We start from the raw sequence: 18026 nt of genomic DNA on the forward strand, positions 1-18026 counted from the left end.
CCTTTCTCTTAGCTTTAGCTGTGATTGAAGAGCACAAGTACATGTTTGTGTAATGTGGCATGAGGCTTAAGCTTAAAGGCATAGACTGGAGAAGGATCACACTCATGACAACTGAAACAGGCAACTTCAGTAAGCCATGATAAATTACAATACTAGCAGTTACTCCCAACCTATTAAATAGTGATCAGAGTTTGACCTTGTATCACAGCCTGACAAAGACCTCAGCACAGCGCTGAGGAGAAAGCAGCAGGTGGCCTTTCTGGGTGGTGATATATGGAATTAGGTTTACAAACAATTCTGCCATCTTTTTTAGCTGCATGCTAGGAAGATTTGGGCTATAGATAACTAAGGGGAGCATAAACATAATGTTTCTTGCTAATGTAGAATAAAAGCAGCCTCTTTGGGTATGATAATGCTTAATGTGGCTGACATTATATCAGCAGTATGTAATGGCATTCAGGAACATACTAGAGGATCTAAATACTGCTTGGAAGGTGTTGAAAAAAGAAATGACTGCAGTTGTCCTGAGAAACTTTCTCTAAATCCCACTTTCTTTTGGACACCCATAATTCAGTGTCTTTGAAAGAATGGTAGGCAATTTTTTCCAGTAACAGTGGGATGTCACTTCTGTCTCTGAAGAGGTCCATTGGCTTCATGTGTGGGAAATTTGTTTTGTAAATTACTCGGATTAGCACAAGTGGCTGCTGTCTGTGCCACTGCCTAGAAAAAGAGGTGAATTATTCATCATATGCTTGTCCCAGCACAGGGTTTGATTGCTCATCAGCCATTTTCACTGTTTCAGGGTGTTCCTTCTGTCTGACAAGACATTTCAAAGGGGGTCATTATTATCCCTCATTCCAACTGATAAAATGTTGGGGCCAGGAAAGAAGTTATGGGAATGCCCGCAGCGTTGCTTGGGAAACAGCTCTGCTGTTACGCATGTATGGCTTGTTTGTTCCCTTATTGTTTGACTCTGAATGAGGAGAAACTATGCATTTCTTTCGGGACACAAAACCAAGAATAAATAGAAGGGAAAATCCCCAACTCCAGGGAAAACAGTTGAGGGTGGAGAAAATAGGGGTGGAGACTGTGTCATTTCCAAGGAAGCAAAGTTGTTGTTTAATTTTTTAATGCTATTATGAGACAAGATTGAATTTCAATGGGGATGTAGATTAGCTAATGGACCATTAAGTGAACAAACTGCATACTGACAAAGAATGGCCAAAGGGATGGGGAGTAGGGGGACTTCACTTGAGGGAGGCTTGAAGAAAGCTTGTCACAGAGCTTCTGCTGAGGGCTGCATTTGCATTTGGCTGTCTGGATTTTGATGCTGGGTAAGTAGCTCTAGTGAATGTGGCTGTGTATACATTAAGCAGTGTGGGTAAGAGTGGATGACTGCCCAACTTCTGTACCCCAGTCTGACTCAAAAGAGTTTACCTTTAGGGCATGGTCTCACCATTTGTTCTTCTCATAAGGCATTCTAATCACCACTTACTACCTAGTTTGGTGTTAGGTTTTGCATGTTTCTAACTTGCGGTTGTAGAGAGTATAAGAGAGTATTTCACAGGTGAGGAAGATGTTCTGATTATCAAGATGAATAAAGATACTGTAGTTACATGGATGATCTTGCTTTCTGAATTTTGACTGTTCTTTTTCTGTATGACTATAATAACAACTTTACCAGAAACAGAAGTCTTTCTCTGCTCAGTGAACTGCAAAGTCTGTTAGGTCACTTTAGCCTGGTCCGTGACGAGGTACAATTACGTCCTTCCAGAAATGGAGGCTGAAATAAGGTTAACTAGCAAGGTAAGAAACCAAATAAGAAATAACTGGTGAGGATCAGAAGAAAGGGAAGTTATGCCATGGCAAGGAGAGAATAACCGTAGCTGCTCAACTAGTAGACCAGTTGGGACAAGAGTGTGTCACCTCCATCTGATTTCACGCTTGGCCTTCAATTCAAGAAAATAACTTGTTCTTTAACATATGTATAGTTGAAAAAAGAAATCAGACAGCTGAAAACCAGAAGTATGGAAAAGAGACAGCTATGTAATTCCAAAGAAATAAATTTACTGGAGAGAAGGCTTCACACTTTCTTTGGGAAGGTAAATTATTATACAAAACCAAAGATGTTCAGCAACCTCCTATGTGATTACATGGGCTTATACTTGGTAGCATGTAAGGTGTCAAGCTTTCAAAGGGCAAATGTGTGTATATATCATAAATAGAAACAAATTTATTGGACAACATTTTACTACTCTGCCTTCCAATCTAAACTATACCATCTTTATACTTTCAGAGTAATTCCGTTTTTTTTTTCAGTGCAGATACAGTAAGTCTACAAATATAAGGGAAAGGAATCTTCTATGTAGAGTAAAAGCTGGGCTTCCTTATCTTTCAAAACATTTAGCCATGGGAACGGAAGCCAAATTTGCTTGTAGCTTGTAATTACAATACTGTAACAGCTCAATTTCAGTGCAGCCTACCCTAAGAAATAAAAACAGCCCACCTGACCAAGACAGTTCATTCTGAAGCTTTTTTATTAGGAAGTAAAAATAACTGTTTCTCTGTGAAATTTTGCACTGAATTATTAGATGGGAACTTGTCTAGTCAGCAGGTGTGAAGCAGAATTAAGTCAGTCTGCAGTCTAAAATTATACCACCTGGAAACAGTCTGGAAATTTTATCTTGAACTGTGCTGTGGCCTCCAGCTGCTTAGCCACCTGAGTTGAGCAGCAGCTGCACACACAGCTCCTCTGATGACACCTGTGAAGCTCCCTACCTCCCCTGGTCATGCTGCCCATAGTGTATTTGCATGTGTAAAAAATGCACATAAGACCTGTCTTTTATGAATGCTTTTGAAGAATTTCATTAAATGCAGTGCTCTGAATGTTTTATAGACCATGAAATGTAACCTGTTTCATTAGCTCCATGGTGTTCAGAGTTTGGTAATCTCTTTTTAAAGTAGACCTGAAAAGTAGTGGTGGAATAGAATACATGTGGATCTAACAGAATATTAGTTATGGAATTATGTTATTTTAATGAATAGCTAGGTAGGACTTCATGTATGAGAATGAATTTCAATGTGATGAAATTAATATGTTATTGCTAAAAAGAAAAAAACACTTTTTACTGAAAATGTCTTGGTAGTCTTCAAATCAAATGCCAGGGCTGAGTTATTCCAAGTTTCTCAGCAGGGGACAGACTGGATAGGTAATACAGAACCTGGTTTGAGTAAGGATGTCAATGAAAGTTTTGTGCTGCATAGAAATAGAAACACTTCTGTCTTCTTGATAATGTATCCAATTCAATTTAGTATTTGATTAATTTGATTTAGAGCATGACATTTCAGAAAATAAAAATTATTGCTGGTAATGTAATACACATTGGGAAGTGTTTGGAGACAGTAGTTTCTGAAAAATATTTGTTTCAGCTAATAGGAAACAGATCCTGCTTTGTAAGTCAAGTGGGTGGTGAGAGTTGCAGGTTTTTGTTTAATGTAAAGTCGAGTACAGATCGCTGCTTCACTTAACCGAAAAGTGTGAGTCAGTTCTGAATCGCTCTTAATTTCTTGCAGCCATACACATGCAAATACATTGTTAAACAACTATTCAGCTTCAACTGTACAACTAGATTGAAAGACTTGTGTTGTTTTTTTTAAATGAAGTAAACCTAAAGCAGGTATTTCTGTTTTTCCCTCAAGAACAAGGGGCAACTTGTGAATGAAGGGCTAGAATTTCTTTACACTGAAAAGTCTGTGTGATAATAATGTACTTCAGGTAAAATAGTTGCTATATGTGTAGCAATTCAGCTTACCCAGGGAAAGCAGCTCTTCTGGTGCTACACTTAGATGCCCCAAGCCTCACAGTGTTTAAGAGTCATTTGGACAACGCCCTTAATAACTCCTTTAACTGGGTCAGCTGTGAATTGGTCAGGCAGTTGGACAAGATGATAATTTTTGATCCCTTCCAGCTGAAGTAGTCTACTGAGTTCTAGTTAATCCTGTGCTGCCTGCAGAGGTAAGAGCAGGAATGCTTCGGCTTATCCGCAGTAAATTGGGACATTTTTGCACAGCACCAGAGGAACTACAGAAAAACTTGTAAGTGTTGTCCAGACTTCAGTTAAATTATCTTTTTCATAAACTTAAGACTAATACAAAGTTAGCTTGGCTGTTCTTTCATTTTGTTTTGAAGCTGTATCAGCAGTGGTAATAATAAATCAGGATTTTACTGTTCCAACTCAGAGAAGATTATGGCCTTCTCCTCTGAATTGTAACCACAGTGCTGCATTTTGGTTTATTATTCATTTTTATGCAAGTGATGGGTGTAGTGGTCACTGAACACTTGCTTGGGATGCTGACATCCTAAGTGAAAGCACTTCTTACATGTTTGCAGTGGGAAGAAAGATAGGGGCACAGGGAAGAGCAGATTTTTTACTCTCAGGTTGCATTGTAAATCAATGGCAATGCTGGTTTAACCCTGTCTCTTGTGCTCTGTTCTCTAACACTGGTTTCTGCACAGCTGTAATATTACGTTTGTTGCTGAACTCTATTCCAGACTGCAGACCTTTTTATGACTCTTGTGTTTGAGATTCGACATCTTTCTCTTGAGGCCTTAAAAGCGCTATGGCAAAGATCTTCATTTAAATGCAGAGACAACTGGTAAGACCCCTTTAGTAATTGCCATTTAAATAAATAAATGAAACGAAGGCATTGCAAATATTTAAATTCATGTTTTAAATCCATGTCCAAGTGTTGGATTTAATTTTGAAGCACTTTAAAGGAAGAAGGTGTATTGTAACTCTTGTTGATATGACAGAAGGATGATATTCTTTCCTTACTGGATGAATGTTGTGTACAAAACAGACTTTCCTGTCCCATGCCTAGTCCTGCAGACAGACTTTTTTTTTCAGTAACAGTGTGAACAGGAAACGTAGTCATGGCTCAGAAGGAAATCAGTGGTTCTGGTTTTAAGTGTCTACCTCTATTTGATACAAAAAACCGTACCTGGATCTGTACCTGCAGTGCCCTCAGTACTCAGAGGGGAGAAGAGGCAAACCTTAGGCTGACCTTTGGATGGTTTATAGCCATCACTGATCTGCAGCTTTAAAGATCACGGCCCCCACTCCTCTGCAGTCAGGAATAGTTCTGATCCGATGCTTTGAGACTCAGAAATACTAAAATCAATGCAATTTTTTTTTCTCTCTGTAAAATCAATATTCTGAAAAATATAAATAAGGAAACATTATTTTCACTTGATTTCAGTACAAAATGTTGTCAGCCTGTTAGAAAACCATCTAATGTCAGGTTTTATGTTTGTAACAGTATCTTAAATTTTTCTTCATGCAAAAGGAGCAGATTTTGTTTGGCTTAGGTTTATTCTCACCTTTTGACAATCATGTTAATGTTCTTAAATATTCAAAAGTAACCTTTATTACTCTGCCTCTTTCTATATTAACTTTAAATCAATTTTAGTTAGGATAAGGTCATTAACTTTAGGAGCTAAAAAGAATCTCATGCAGACTGCTTTCTTATGCTTGTGCATATGCTTTAATGCAGTTTAACTGCCTCCTAGTTAATGCAAGAGTGTCCATCCACTGGTACAGGAGGCAGGTACATTTACAGAAGGACTCTGAAGAGCTGACCTGTGTATTGTCTGTCCTGCTGGTGTAAACTTTGCACTTAGATAAGGTCTAAAAAAGCACAGGAAGTAAAAGCTAGTAAATTTGTTTGGGTATTTTCATTTGTTATTGGTGAAATAGAAAAGAAAAAAAACACTTTAATAAAAAATTCAGTGCTTTAAGGTACCTCAGTCATTAGAAGTCAAACTTGGGATATGTTTTGGCCTCAGTTTCAGAGAAAGCAACTGAGTATTTTCTTAAAAGCCTGCTTGCACACAGTTCTTGAAACACCAGTACACTTCATCACATCTTAGCTGAAGTGTATTCCATAATGTCACTAAATCAAAGGATAATGTTGACTTCTGTGAAATCTGGCGTTTGCTAGGTGGGTGGACTTTTACTTACTTTAAAAGAAGCCCAAACTCTAAGTGTTTGTTATTTGATTCCTAAATATTCTGATAATGTTGTATTTGCTGAGGGTTTTTTTTGTGTTACAGGCAGCCACTAATAGATGCTCTACCACCTTGCGCTACAGAGGCATGTGTTGTCCTAATGAAAGAAATTATAGTTTCTGGAGAAGTTGAGGAAGACAAAGTGGAATATTTCTTCTGGTCTTTTTCATTCATTCCTAAACCCACCTCTGGCATGATCAAATCTCTTGCTGTGAGCAGATACCATTTTATCTTTTCTAATATATCATCAATCTAGCTGCTTCATGGTGTTGGATTTTTTTATTTATAGTAATTGTCTTTGTCATAAATTTATATAAAACTCTCATCTGTCCAGGTAATTTTGGTCGTGAAATCTCCATTGTTAATTACAATTAACAATTGTAATCTTTATACCAAAAAGAGGATGCAGTAGCATTTGGTCACTGATGTTTGGTTTGCATTTTTAGCCTGGAGACTTGAAACTGAAAAAATAAAAATAAATAAGAGAAGTGTGAACTACCCTGTGGACTCAGAGACTGGTTTGGGCTTATTAGTTTTGAAGGCCAAGGTCAGATTGGCTGTTGCAGCTACCCCCTGCTTTGGATAGAGAGCTTTATTCTCCAATGTGGCCTGTTACAAGCTTTGTATTTAGCACCTGGAGACATTTCAGTCCTTTGTATATGGAGCACAACTGCAGCTTTGGACACTTTTCCTTAACTGAGTTGGTTGTATGCAGAGTAATACTGGATCCATTTTATAGTCTTATTTTTCATTTAAAGATCTATTTTCTGCTGGGCTTATACAGCGTACTTGATCCTGCTCTTAGAGTCCGAAGTTACATTTGCTATGTTTTTTTGTGAAGCTGCAATGTTCCAGGTGGTAAAATTATAGATAGTCTTGTAACTTAAATAAGCATCAAGTGAATTGTTAGGCTTATTTGCCTTGTGTTCTAATGAACCATTGATCAGCTATAGAGAATCTTGTGCAGTGCATCACAAGCTCCACAGCTAATTTAGTCTGTGTGTTCACACGTGAAGGTGGAAGAATTTTCCACTGTATCTCTGCAGGATTGTCCTTGTTTGTTTGTTTGTTTGTTTAAATCCTCAAAGGGCTATTTGAAAATATACATTGTTGGTACTGAGTTTTAGTTTATAAATATTTTGATACATTTGTTTTCTATTGTGTGTTACAGTAATAATGGGAGTGACTTTTCTGTTCTCTTTGTGCTTTGTTCACAGCATTTGCTGAAGTCACCAGGAGCAAGCCAGAGCTGCTTCTTAGGATTGACTGCTCTCCTACATAGGTTTTGTTCAGCTTACATCTCCTGTGGTGATGTACCTGCTGTGCAGAGTGTGATGAGGACTCTTGGGAAGTTTTTGGGAGGAAATTGTGCCGTGCAAGATTCAGAAGGACTCAGACAGGTAGCAATCATATAGTAGCATATGATAGAACGCTTTTCTATTCCCTTTATGATCTAGAGCTTGTTTGATGAAAATGGCACTTGGTGGATTTCCAGAAAGCTTTATAAATGTAAATTCTTCAGTAGGATGAGCAGATATTTGTAATCCAACCAGTATAGCCAATCAGCATGGGTGTTCTTATGTATTTAAGTAAGGAGAAGTCTTGAGTCTTCTGATGAAGCAAACTTCGTAACTTGGGATACGAAAGAACAGCCATATTCAAAACCTGCCTGGGTGCAACCCTGTGCAGCCTGTCCTAGGTGGGCCTGGTTTAGCAGGTGTGTTGGATTAGATGGTTGCCAGAGGTCCCTTCCAACTCCTACGATTCTGTTACTGGCAGGAAGTCACTCATGATACTGTGAGACTAACAGGAGATGAGAATCATTCTTAGTTGCTATGTGTGATACTCAGTTAGGAGTAATTCCTGCCACAGTTCTGGGGCTTTTTATCTGTAATTGACATTTCCTGCGAAATATCTTTTTTATCTTCTGTTTGATTATCTACTTAAATAATCAGTTTTTCCTTATCATGCTTAGAAAATAGAGATATTGGTGACAGTGTATCAGATAGCAGTAAGAGCCCAAGAGGTAAGTTTATCTCATGGATTTGTGTCTGTTTAATTTTCCAGCGTGCAGGCTAGACACATGGGCTCTGTATTTTTCTTCAGACAGCGTGAGCAGCCTCTTTGCCATCTGTTCTTAACCCATTTATTGAAAGAATAACTTAAAAAAACAGATTTTATGTATTGGGAGCCTTGAAAAAATTGCTGAATTTTTTTGTCTTCCTGTTAGCCATGGAATTGTAGTTTCTATTTAAGTCTTCAGCTTCTTACTATGTGCTGCATAAAACTACCTAGTTCATTCTGGTACGATTAGGATTTTACATGGTTTGAGTTTATATGAATTAGAAAAAAGATACATCATCTATTCCTATTTTCAAGTCTGTGCTCTTCATTGGGAAGAGACATCACTGTACTGGTGAGGGGTTTCATATCTTCCAGAGGTGCCTCACTGGTCTCTATGGAGATTTTAGAGGTATTTCAAAAAATCAAATCGCCTTTTAAGTTCCCAAGGATGGATGTAGGGTGGGATTTTCAAGAGAAGTTTTGATTTCGATATTGCTATCTGTTTAACAGTCTGTGGGACTGGCGTGATGACTTGAGCATCTCATCTCTTGCTACTTCCTCTTACATCCCTTGCTGCCAGGTGGGAAAGGACAGTGCCATATGGGTAGTTCTAAGCTAGGATTGTGTATATGACTATACATGCCCACTTGCTAGCAGTTGACCAAATGAAGCAAACATTCAGTTTATATTGCAAATTTCCTCTGTGGGGAAGGGCAATAATTTCTTGTCTCTACTGTGTTTGGTAAATTCAGGTCAGCAGTCCTGGCTGTGTCCCCTCTCAGCCTCTTACCCACACCCAGCCTACTCCCTGGGCAGGTGGAGTAAAAAACAGAGAAAGCCTTGAGGCTGCACAAGCCTTGCTCAGCAATAGCTAAAACTTTGATGTATTATGAAGAGTGTTTTAATCACAGATCTAAAACACAGCAGTATAAGGGCTGATGTGAAGAAATTAACTCCATCCCAGCCAAAATCAGTACGCCCCCCCAATTGTCTTTTGTCATGAAAATTGCAGGGGTTTTAACCCTTTTTGTCTTCCAAAAAAATCTGATTAAAATTAGTCAAGAGATGAGTAAATGAGAACAGGGAACTAATAGAGAGGGGCACAGTGAGAAAGTCTCATTAGTTTCTTGAATACTGTTCTGTAATTTACTGGGGAAACACACTGGTGTGATGAATGAAGAGCAGTGTCTTGAATGTCAAGAGTTAATAACAGTGAGTGGGTGTACAGATGTGTGGGAGAGGTATCTCTGACTATGACTACTGGATATGCAGAGCAGAGTAGGTGGGACCTCCTACTTGATCTCTCAGATGAACAGTGAATGGAGTCTGTGACACAAACAATTGTGGAAGGTTTTTGAACATTTTAAATGTGCTGGCTTCAGGATAGTTTGTTTTTTTTGTAGGGAAACCAGGCTCCATGTTGCTTTGAAGTCCCTGGTCTCTAATCTTTAACACAGAGCTTGTAATTAACAGTGCATTGATTTTTCAGAAGTAGCAGGCTTTCTGGGTCCTGAACTTGCACAGGTTTCCTGTATGTTTAGTGAAGAAAACTGGTGACATTGTCATGTGTTGACAAATTACTATTTAAAATTGGTTATTGTGTCCATAACACCATGTTGAATCACAAAAAGTTCAAAATATCTATGATCAAAAGGAACAAAATGTCAAAGTACTAGAAAAACTTCTCCTGTACATCAAATCCAAGAGTTCTGTTTATCCCTTGCAATGTGATTTTTAAAAAATGCTTTTCTATTCCACCAGGTGTAAGCCAGATTTTACTTAAAAGTGCTAATGTCATTTGAACAGCCATCTGTATTCATGTGAATCTTGTTCTTACACTAGAGCCTGAGTACAGCTGGAACAACAGAGGCTGCAGTAAACACCCCAAATGATCAGCAATCATTTAAAACAAAAAATTGTGCACAGAAAATGTTAATGCAGTAAAATTTTATGTACAGCTGACAACACGTGGAGAGCTTTTTATTCTACCTTGCTTTGTATTTCCAGATGCAGCTGGTGTTGAAAGCCATTGGAAATGCGGGACTGGCAGCAGCTTCACTTGCTCCTGTTTTGAGCTCCTGTGCTTCCCTAAAAAGTAATCCCATTGAAATTCGTCTAGCTGCTATCCAGGCCTTCAGGCGCATTCCCTGTTCTGTCAGGGTAAGTGGTTTATTGCCAGCTGATGGCATCCTGGCACTGCCTCAGAGTTTTCGCTTTCCGGAATAGTTATAAAACATGGAAGCAAAAAAAGAACAAGTGTAAACATGGAGAGGTTGGTAGAAGCGTGCCAATGAATGGACCTAGAATATGGAGTACTGTGGTTGAGGGTAACACATCCAGTGACTGCTTATTACTTCTTTGAAAGTTACTTCAGTTGAGTGGTTTATGTCTGTGTGGGTTATGGCTGAAAACCCACAGTACTTGATTTTTTCCTACAGTCTATTCCACTGTCTTACTGTCTGAAATGCTAAGTGTTAATGTGAGGGGCTTACTGTGATTCATTGTCATAGTTAGAACATTTTGTTAATGGTTTAACAGAAAAACGCACACAACTTATTTATCTGAAATAACTGGTTTTTAAAAAGAATGGCAAAGCCAGGAGTGCTAGCCTGGGCAAAGCTGGCAGTCGTGCTCCAAAATAACAGGAGGTTTCAAATGAACTTGCACTTGGAGAAGTATTTTCTATGGCTTTTTAAAATTTAATCACAGCATGGATCGGCATAATCTGCCTGTTTCACAGTTATTAAACCTGTTGAAAGTATGAAGCCTGTATGTTGTCATACCCATCATTGTCTAGCACGTGAATTGCTAAACTGGCACCCTGTGGGTCAACTGTAGGTGTTAAATCCTAATAGAAATGTTACTAGTATCAATGACCAATGTCTTAATTCCTGGCAGTTCACCAAACAACTCATACTGATACTGGGGAAGTATTGAACAAAATACATTTGTTACAGTCCTTCCTTTGGTTGAGACCAGGAGTAATTTTGTGTATTTAATGTGTGAAATATAATAGAACAACTCTCCCCTGTGGTGGAACAAAACCATTGTTCACAGTAGTGGTAGCAAGTGATGCTCTGTGTTGCAGGTATTTCTGTATAAATTAGTATAAGATTCAGGCCATAGTGACACTTCTCAAAATTTGAGGATGAGGTAGTATAGAGAAAATATATATATATATATACACACATTTGTATACATGTAGCATGGATTGCCTTTTTCAGGTTTAAAGCAATGGCTATCTCTTCCAGAAAGGAAAACTCTCCTGCACCTCAAAGTGCAAACGTGAGGTATTTTAGGGGAGTAAATATCATAATTGTATTTTTGTTTTTCCTTATATTTTGGTTATCTCTTTATCTTTTTCTCATAGAGTGCTGTATTAGTTCAGCTGTATCAAGCAACCAGTGAAGATGTGGAAATAAGGATTGCTGCTTATTATACAGCAATGAAATGTCCACATGAAGAGTTATTTAAACAAGTACAAAAGACTTTGCTGAAAGAAACATCCAGTCAAGGTTAGCCAAGCAACTACTGAAGTCTTATGTGTTCCTAATTCTTCAATGTAGCATTTATCTTACAGGTGTAATGGTACCAACCTATATACCTTTTTATTTAATCTTAATACTTTGTAGGTTGCTTTTAAAAGACTGCCAGTGTGATGGCCACATTTTGTATTGGAATTGTGATACTGTTATTTTAGCAATGGTCAGTAAGACATGACTTCATAGAATTAGTTCCCTCTACTGACAACATTTCATTAAGAATGCTGAATTAATATTTCATTAAGAGCTGAATGCTCTTGAGAGAGAGGTGCTTAGAACATCTTTGATGTTTACTGTGTTAGAAATACAAATTGGTAGCTGCAAATTATGTTTTGTTATGTTGAGAAAGAAGCAGATGGCAGAAAAAAATACTGCAAGCTGCAGGTACAAAGTAAACTTTTTCTTAATTACTTTTTTGATGCTCCTAAATTCCACATTTACAATTTGTTTACTTTTGTTAACACAAATATTTATTATAAGGACTTGCAACCATGGTCTTTCTTTGGTGCTCTCTTCTGAAGTTATTTTACATCAGTTTTGATCTGGTTTTAATATTGAAGACAGTATTTTAAAGATGGCATTAGACAGAAACTAAGTGGATCTGAAGATTTTTGTTTAGATGATTTAAAATACCTGAGAACTTTGAGGCTTCCTGCAGTTAGCATCAAGGCTTAGTGGGAAGTGCCTCATCACTGTGCCAGAAGTGAGTCTTCAGGTCAACTGAAAGTTCGCTAAGGATCAGAGTTTGACAGCTATGGATCTAATGGCAAAAAGAAGAAACTGTTTATAACATGGGGAAAAAGCAAAATGTGGCATCTGGGACATACCGTGTTAGGAATCTTGTGAGAAGGACTTTGTGAGGGGTGTTAATATATCCAAATGAATTTTAGTTGGCCAATGGTGTAACAGTCATTTGGCAAAAGGTTAGCATCAGTATAATGTTTTAATTACTAACAGTTTATGCTTCCTGAGTCTGTGGTTCCATGATCAGTTTTTGTCTGATTTGAGTCAGATTAATGACATGGGAGACTGAATTGAGAACTGATACAAGTAGAAAATCTGCAATACTACGTTTAAAAATAGTCTTTTTATTTAAGTAGCTTATCTGAAGGAGAAGCTCTTTGGGCTAGTATGAAATGAAACTGTAGGTTCTATAAAAGAACAGAATCCTATCAGTTCTTTATTATCAAAGCCCACAGATGTGTAAGTTGATCCCGTATTTTGAGTGAAAGAGGGATTTTTTCTAAATGTTTCCACTCCATTCAACAAAGAATGCCTCTAGACTAATCCTTTGCTTTTAAGTCCATCAAGAAGGAGCAAATATGAAAAGGATATCTGTAAGGCTGTTTGCAGGCAGATGAAAGCAGGCTCTGTTTGCGCTCTGATGTATCTGGATCCTAGCCAGCTCTAAATTTGAAGCCATGTATCCATTTTATCAGGATGTTAGGTCCAGACCAGTATATCCTGCAGTGATTATGAGTTCAGGCTCAGCATTGTGTTCACCTGATGATGTGGCTGGTGGTTTGGAGTGGGCTTGTTCCCCTTGGCTTAGAGGTCAGACAGAGAGAAATTGCATCATCCTGCAAAATACTGTCAATACTGTGGCTTTCTTCCCTGTGGCTCCATGTGGAAAAATAAATTGTCTGATTTATGAAGGAGCTGAAGTCCATCCAAAATGTTGTATGTTTTAAACAATTTAATGCTGTACTCATGAATTTTGTTTCCTTCCTTTGTTGTTGGTTGATGTAACAACTAAATAATTAGTTTAATGGACTTTTGGCTAACAAGTGCCTTTGAAGGCTAGAATGCATATACATTTTTTTGTTGCCGCATTCAGAGAAAGCAGTATGAAGAAAGTAGTTGTATTGTGAAAGAATCAGTTACATTGATATTCAGTGTCTGTGCATTGAATTAGCACTGGAGCCTAATACTTTTTATCTTCAGAGAAAAAAAAAAGCACCGCTATTTGAAAACCAGACTAAATGACATGGAAATGTTTGCCCCCAGCAGCACAGCACATACATGTCCAGTGCTTTTGAAAACATTGTGCATTGCACAGTGTAAAAAGTCTATATTAGAATGATCTGTTTGCTCTATTTAAGGAAACTTTATTGCCAATTAAAAATTTTTTTTTTACAAGACCACCTGTAATTCCATTATAAGCCTCAGAAGAGTTGGCCATCACTTGTCAAGTGTTCGTGGAGGGCATCTGGTTAATAGACCTCCCTATATTTAAAGCTGCTTAATGCTTGTCTTTAAAAGGCTTTGTTTATTCTTGCTTACAGTTTTTACCTGTTATTTTAAGATTTTCAGGTGCTTGCTGTCTATTCCAGACTTATTTTGTTTGTTTCACTACACTGGGTCGGTGATTTTCAAGACCGAAATGAGTGGTGCTGTAAAAGTTAAAGTTTAAAACCATCTTTTAAAGAAATCTGTAGTATATGTTCTTTGAAGAAGAAATAGAAACAGTTCAGGAGTATTTGAGCTGCCCAGACTGTTTGGGGTTTTTTTGTTTTTGTATTATTTTATCACAGTATTCCTTTGAATTTAGTATAGAAGATCCTTTGCAAACAGTAAATAAGTAGGTTAACCTTACCCTCCTTGCCTGCCTAGGTTGGCTGAGAGACATAAATGAAACTAGGGAGTGAATAACCTCTCACATGCCATGTGGGAAATAATAAGACAATATTTAATTAAGTTGACTGTGGTAAAAATAGGTGTATTAGACTGATTTGAATGGTGCTGAAAGTGAATGCTGTTGTGGACAGGGAAATGGTTTAGGATTAATTCTGGTATAACGAAATAAAAAGGTTCCCTGAATCAGTCTTTAAAGCTGCTTTTAATTTTTCTCTAATTTCCAAACACTTTTCTTTGTTTAATTTAAGTGGGCTCCTTTGTTTGGAGTCACCTCTCTCAGCTCCTGGAGACAGATGATCCATTGAAGGAGCACCTTCGAGATTCTATTCCTGATGAAATTCTTAGCAGAGATTTTGACCAAGAGACATGGAAATACTCTTCATATTCTGATGTCATGTTTCACTCAGGTATGTGAAGTTTTAGAACCTGATGCTTTGTAGCATGTGGATTCTTAAAATTCCATATGGCTTTTCTGATCTGTTACATGTTGCTTCAGGGAATTTTAATTTTTATAACTCTGTTAATACCCAGATAGGTTAGTTAAGGCTTGGTTCTGCTCTGTCCTTATTTGGAGTATATAAAATGTGATTACAGCAAGACAAATACTATGCCTTTTGTGAGAGAAAAGAATAAGAGCCAGTGAAGTTTTGCAATTATTTTAAAAACACTGACTTTTAATTCTTTCCTTAGTGAGCTTACTTTGCAGCAATGGGGGATGTATTTTTTTTCTTCTGATTCATGCACATTCCTTGAAGTAAGAAAAGATTCAGTCTAATTTCTTCCTTGTTTTTGTCTGCTCATAATTTGTTCATAGCAAAAAGAAAAAGATCATTTTTTTCAGAGTAAAATCTTGATTTTCTGTCTGTCTCTTCCAGTGCATTTGTGTACAGTATGTATTGTAAATGCTCTTCTTTTAGTGTTAGTTACGCTTTCATTGATGTCCATTCAAGTCTTCAGTATACTATAAAATTTTATAATTTCACCTGTTGACCTAATATTTTATTCACCATCTTTTTTATAAGCAGAGTCACAGTTTTCCAAAGAATGTTGAGACTTGCAAAATATAGGAGAGTAGCTGATCTCCAAATGACAAACACCTGGTATTTTCTCTTGCAGCTAGTGCAGATGCAAACATGGAAGCATCAGTGGTCTTTTCTCCTGCATCTTTTCTACCACGATCAGTTATGACAAATTTGACTGTTCACCTCATGGGGCAGGCTATAAATCTACTGGAGGCAAGTTTATGTATTTATTTTTTTTTAATCCCCATAGTCAAGGGATACTTGGTGTATTGAAGTAAAAAGAAATATTTTCTATTTTCCTGCTGTAGTTCCCTTAGCAAGATATGCTTGTCACTGCTACAGCAAGTTGCCTCAGACCAACAACTCTGTTCTGTAATGGACTTAGTCATAATAAAACCCTTTTCACTCTGATAGTACCATACACTAGCCAAGTAAGTTACAGTCAGCTCGTGTTGATTCAAAAGAAAGATAAAGGTCAGTGCTTTCTAGCTCCTGTTTAGGATAGTAAGATTCTCTTGATTGACTTACAGATTGGCTTTGGGTATGCTGTTCTTTTAATGCAAGAGCTAGAGCTGTATATACCTAACTGAAGTCATTGGTTTAGTCCTATTGGGCATCCAGTGCTTTGGATATTTAAATGGCCTGCCTGCAACCTCATCATCTTTAACTGTGCCTCTAAGAGAAAGCAGTATTTGGCATATGAGTATGTGAAAGAAAGAATTTAATGTAGCCTTCAGATCTCAAGTTTAAGCTTGCAAGGGAATAAAATATTTTTTCAGTGTCATATACCTTGAATTTATGTGTCAGTAATAATACTTTAGTCAAACTGCTAAACAGAATCTTGTTTCAGGAGCACTGAAAGGGTGCATTACTATTTTCCAACCAAAATACTGTTTGGGACATGCTTAGAAGAGAGTAGCTCAAACTATCCCATCATGGTGTAAACAACCAGTACGTGAATAAAAAAGGATTTTTATTTTGTACTGAGCTTCACATAATCAACAAACTAAAGACTTTTTACTGGAAAGATTTAACTGTGAAGTATCCAGTATTGGATGCTGCATGAGGTAGGATACTAAACGTCATAGACCACTGCGATCTTGTATGGCAAATCTTTCTTTGTATGAGACTTTAAAGGTAGTGTCTGGATGTATTTTTTTTAATTTCTGCCTGTAGAACTGGATAGAGCTTGTCTATCTTGTTGTCAGGCTTGTCAGTGCTGTATGTTTTCCCCTAGGTTGGAGTACGACTAGAGAATGCTGAATCTCTTATGCAGAAGATTTTGGGGCACAAGTCTGCTACTTTCAGTGACCCTTTCTTTGCAAACACTAATGAAAGAAATCACAAGGCAGAAAACCCAGTGGAAGCATCAAGAAAAGGCAACCAGAGGAAGCTGTCTTCAAAGCGATATAGCCCCATTGATCATCTTGTGACAAAGTCTGGCAAGCCAAAGTTGAGAAAAGCTAATCAGAATTGTTCTGGTAGAGAGTACAATAAGATGAGTGAGTTAGTCAAAAAGGTAACTTACTCTGTAGATCTTGAAAAAATTAATTAAATTCCCTGGTTAGACTTACGGCCCCATCTAGCATTGGACAATTGCTCTATATTGATGTGACTCCTTTGCATAAAGCCTGTGTAACTTCTTCCACTCTATTGTAGAGAATTTAACAACTGCATAAAATACAAAGCAACAAAGAGCCAGATTTTTAGTTTTTCAGATTGTTTTATTGTCTCGAAACAGTGACTCTCAGCCAGGGAGTATGTTGCCTATTCTTTTGGACTTCCTCTCATTATTTTGAGCTCTGATCCTCTTTATTCTCTTGTCCTTTTGTCTGTTGACTTCTGTGGCACTGTAAACAGTTGCTTGATGTTAAGTTCCTGAGTCATGCTGTTTGCAATCTGACTTCCCAGTTTCCTGTCAGATGTTACAGTAAGCCTTTGTGAATTTACCCATGTTTGGAGAGAGCCATGTTCTATGTATGTAACAGGAAAGCTTTGGGAATTTACTTCAATTCTTGATATATTATCTGAAAGGCTTGGGGCCCATGATTTATTTTGTTTGTATTCGCCCATTTCTCCTTTTGGAGCATGTCTTAGAGTATCTTCTTACAGTGTGAACTCATGTTTGTGTTGTGTTCCTGTTGCATTGATTGATATGGAGGGAAAATGTAAAATTTTTACTTCTTAGTTTATTTAGCAATCCTGGCAGCCATAATCTTATATTGAGGTTGTATTTTTCAGGGTTTCATCTGTTTGTGAGTATGTATTGCAATATTTCACCTTTTGCCCAGTCATCTTTGGACTAGACATTACCCGTGTTCATAGTGAAGGTCAGATTGTGTGGTATGGAGATGAAGGTTACCTGGAAAGAACAGTTACTAATCCAGCATCATAAGCAGCCTTGAAATATTTATAAAAGGGAGCCTAATGTCTATTTCCTAGTAACTTTGGCTGCAGTGAAGAATTGTTTATTGCGAGTTTCGAAGGAAATGAATATAAACAATAATTCTCTTCCTGATTTATTTATCATGTGTCAGTTCACTGAGAGAATGGTGAGGAAGGAGGTGCTGAAATGTGAGCTAAGTATGAAAATCTTTGGAAATGAACTTAGCTTCTTGGATTGTGAAGATTTAAGAAAACAAATGAAACATTATTCTTTAAATCTGGCTGAGCTGGCTGTCAAACTTCTGAAGG

General features: G+C 37.5%; 1 protein-coding gene across 1 annotated transcript in view; it reads left to right on the forward strand.

Moving 5' to 3' along the window:
- Positions 1-18026, forward strand: part of LOC127390638 (uncharacterized) — an 81374-nt gene that overhangs the window by 7860 nt on the left and 55488 nt on the right. The window contains exons 7-15 of the mRNA XM_051632471.1: positions 4553-4656; positions 6113-6278; positions 7285-7467; positions 10139-10291; positions 11502-11646; positions 14559-14717; positions 15427-15545; positions 16570-16851; positions 17870-18025. Coding sequence (XP_051488431.1) covers positions 4553-4656; positions 6113-6278; positions 7285-7467; positions 10139-10291; positions 11502-11646; positions 14559-14717; positions 15427-15545; positions 16570-16851; positions 17870-18025 — 1467 coding nt within the window. The remainder of the gene's footprint in view (positions 1-4552; positions 4657-6112; positions 6279-7284; positions 7468-10138; positions 10292-11501; positions 11647-14558; positions 14718-15426; positions 15546-16569; positions 16852-17869; position 18026) is intronic.

Source organism: Apus apus, chromosome 14 (genome assembly GCF_020740795.1).
Source record: "Apus apus isolate bApuApu2 chromosome 14, bApuApu2.pri.cur, whole genome shotgun sequence".
In the NCBI taxonomy this organism is placed as follows: Eukaryota; Metazoa; Chordata; class Aves; order Apodiformes; family Apodidae; genus Apus; species Apus apus.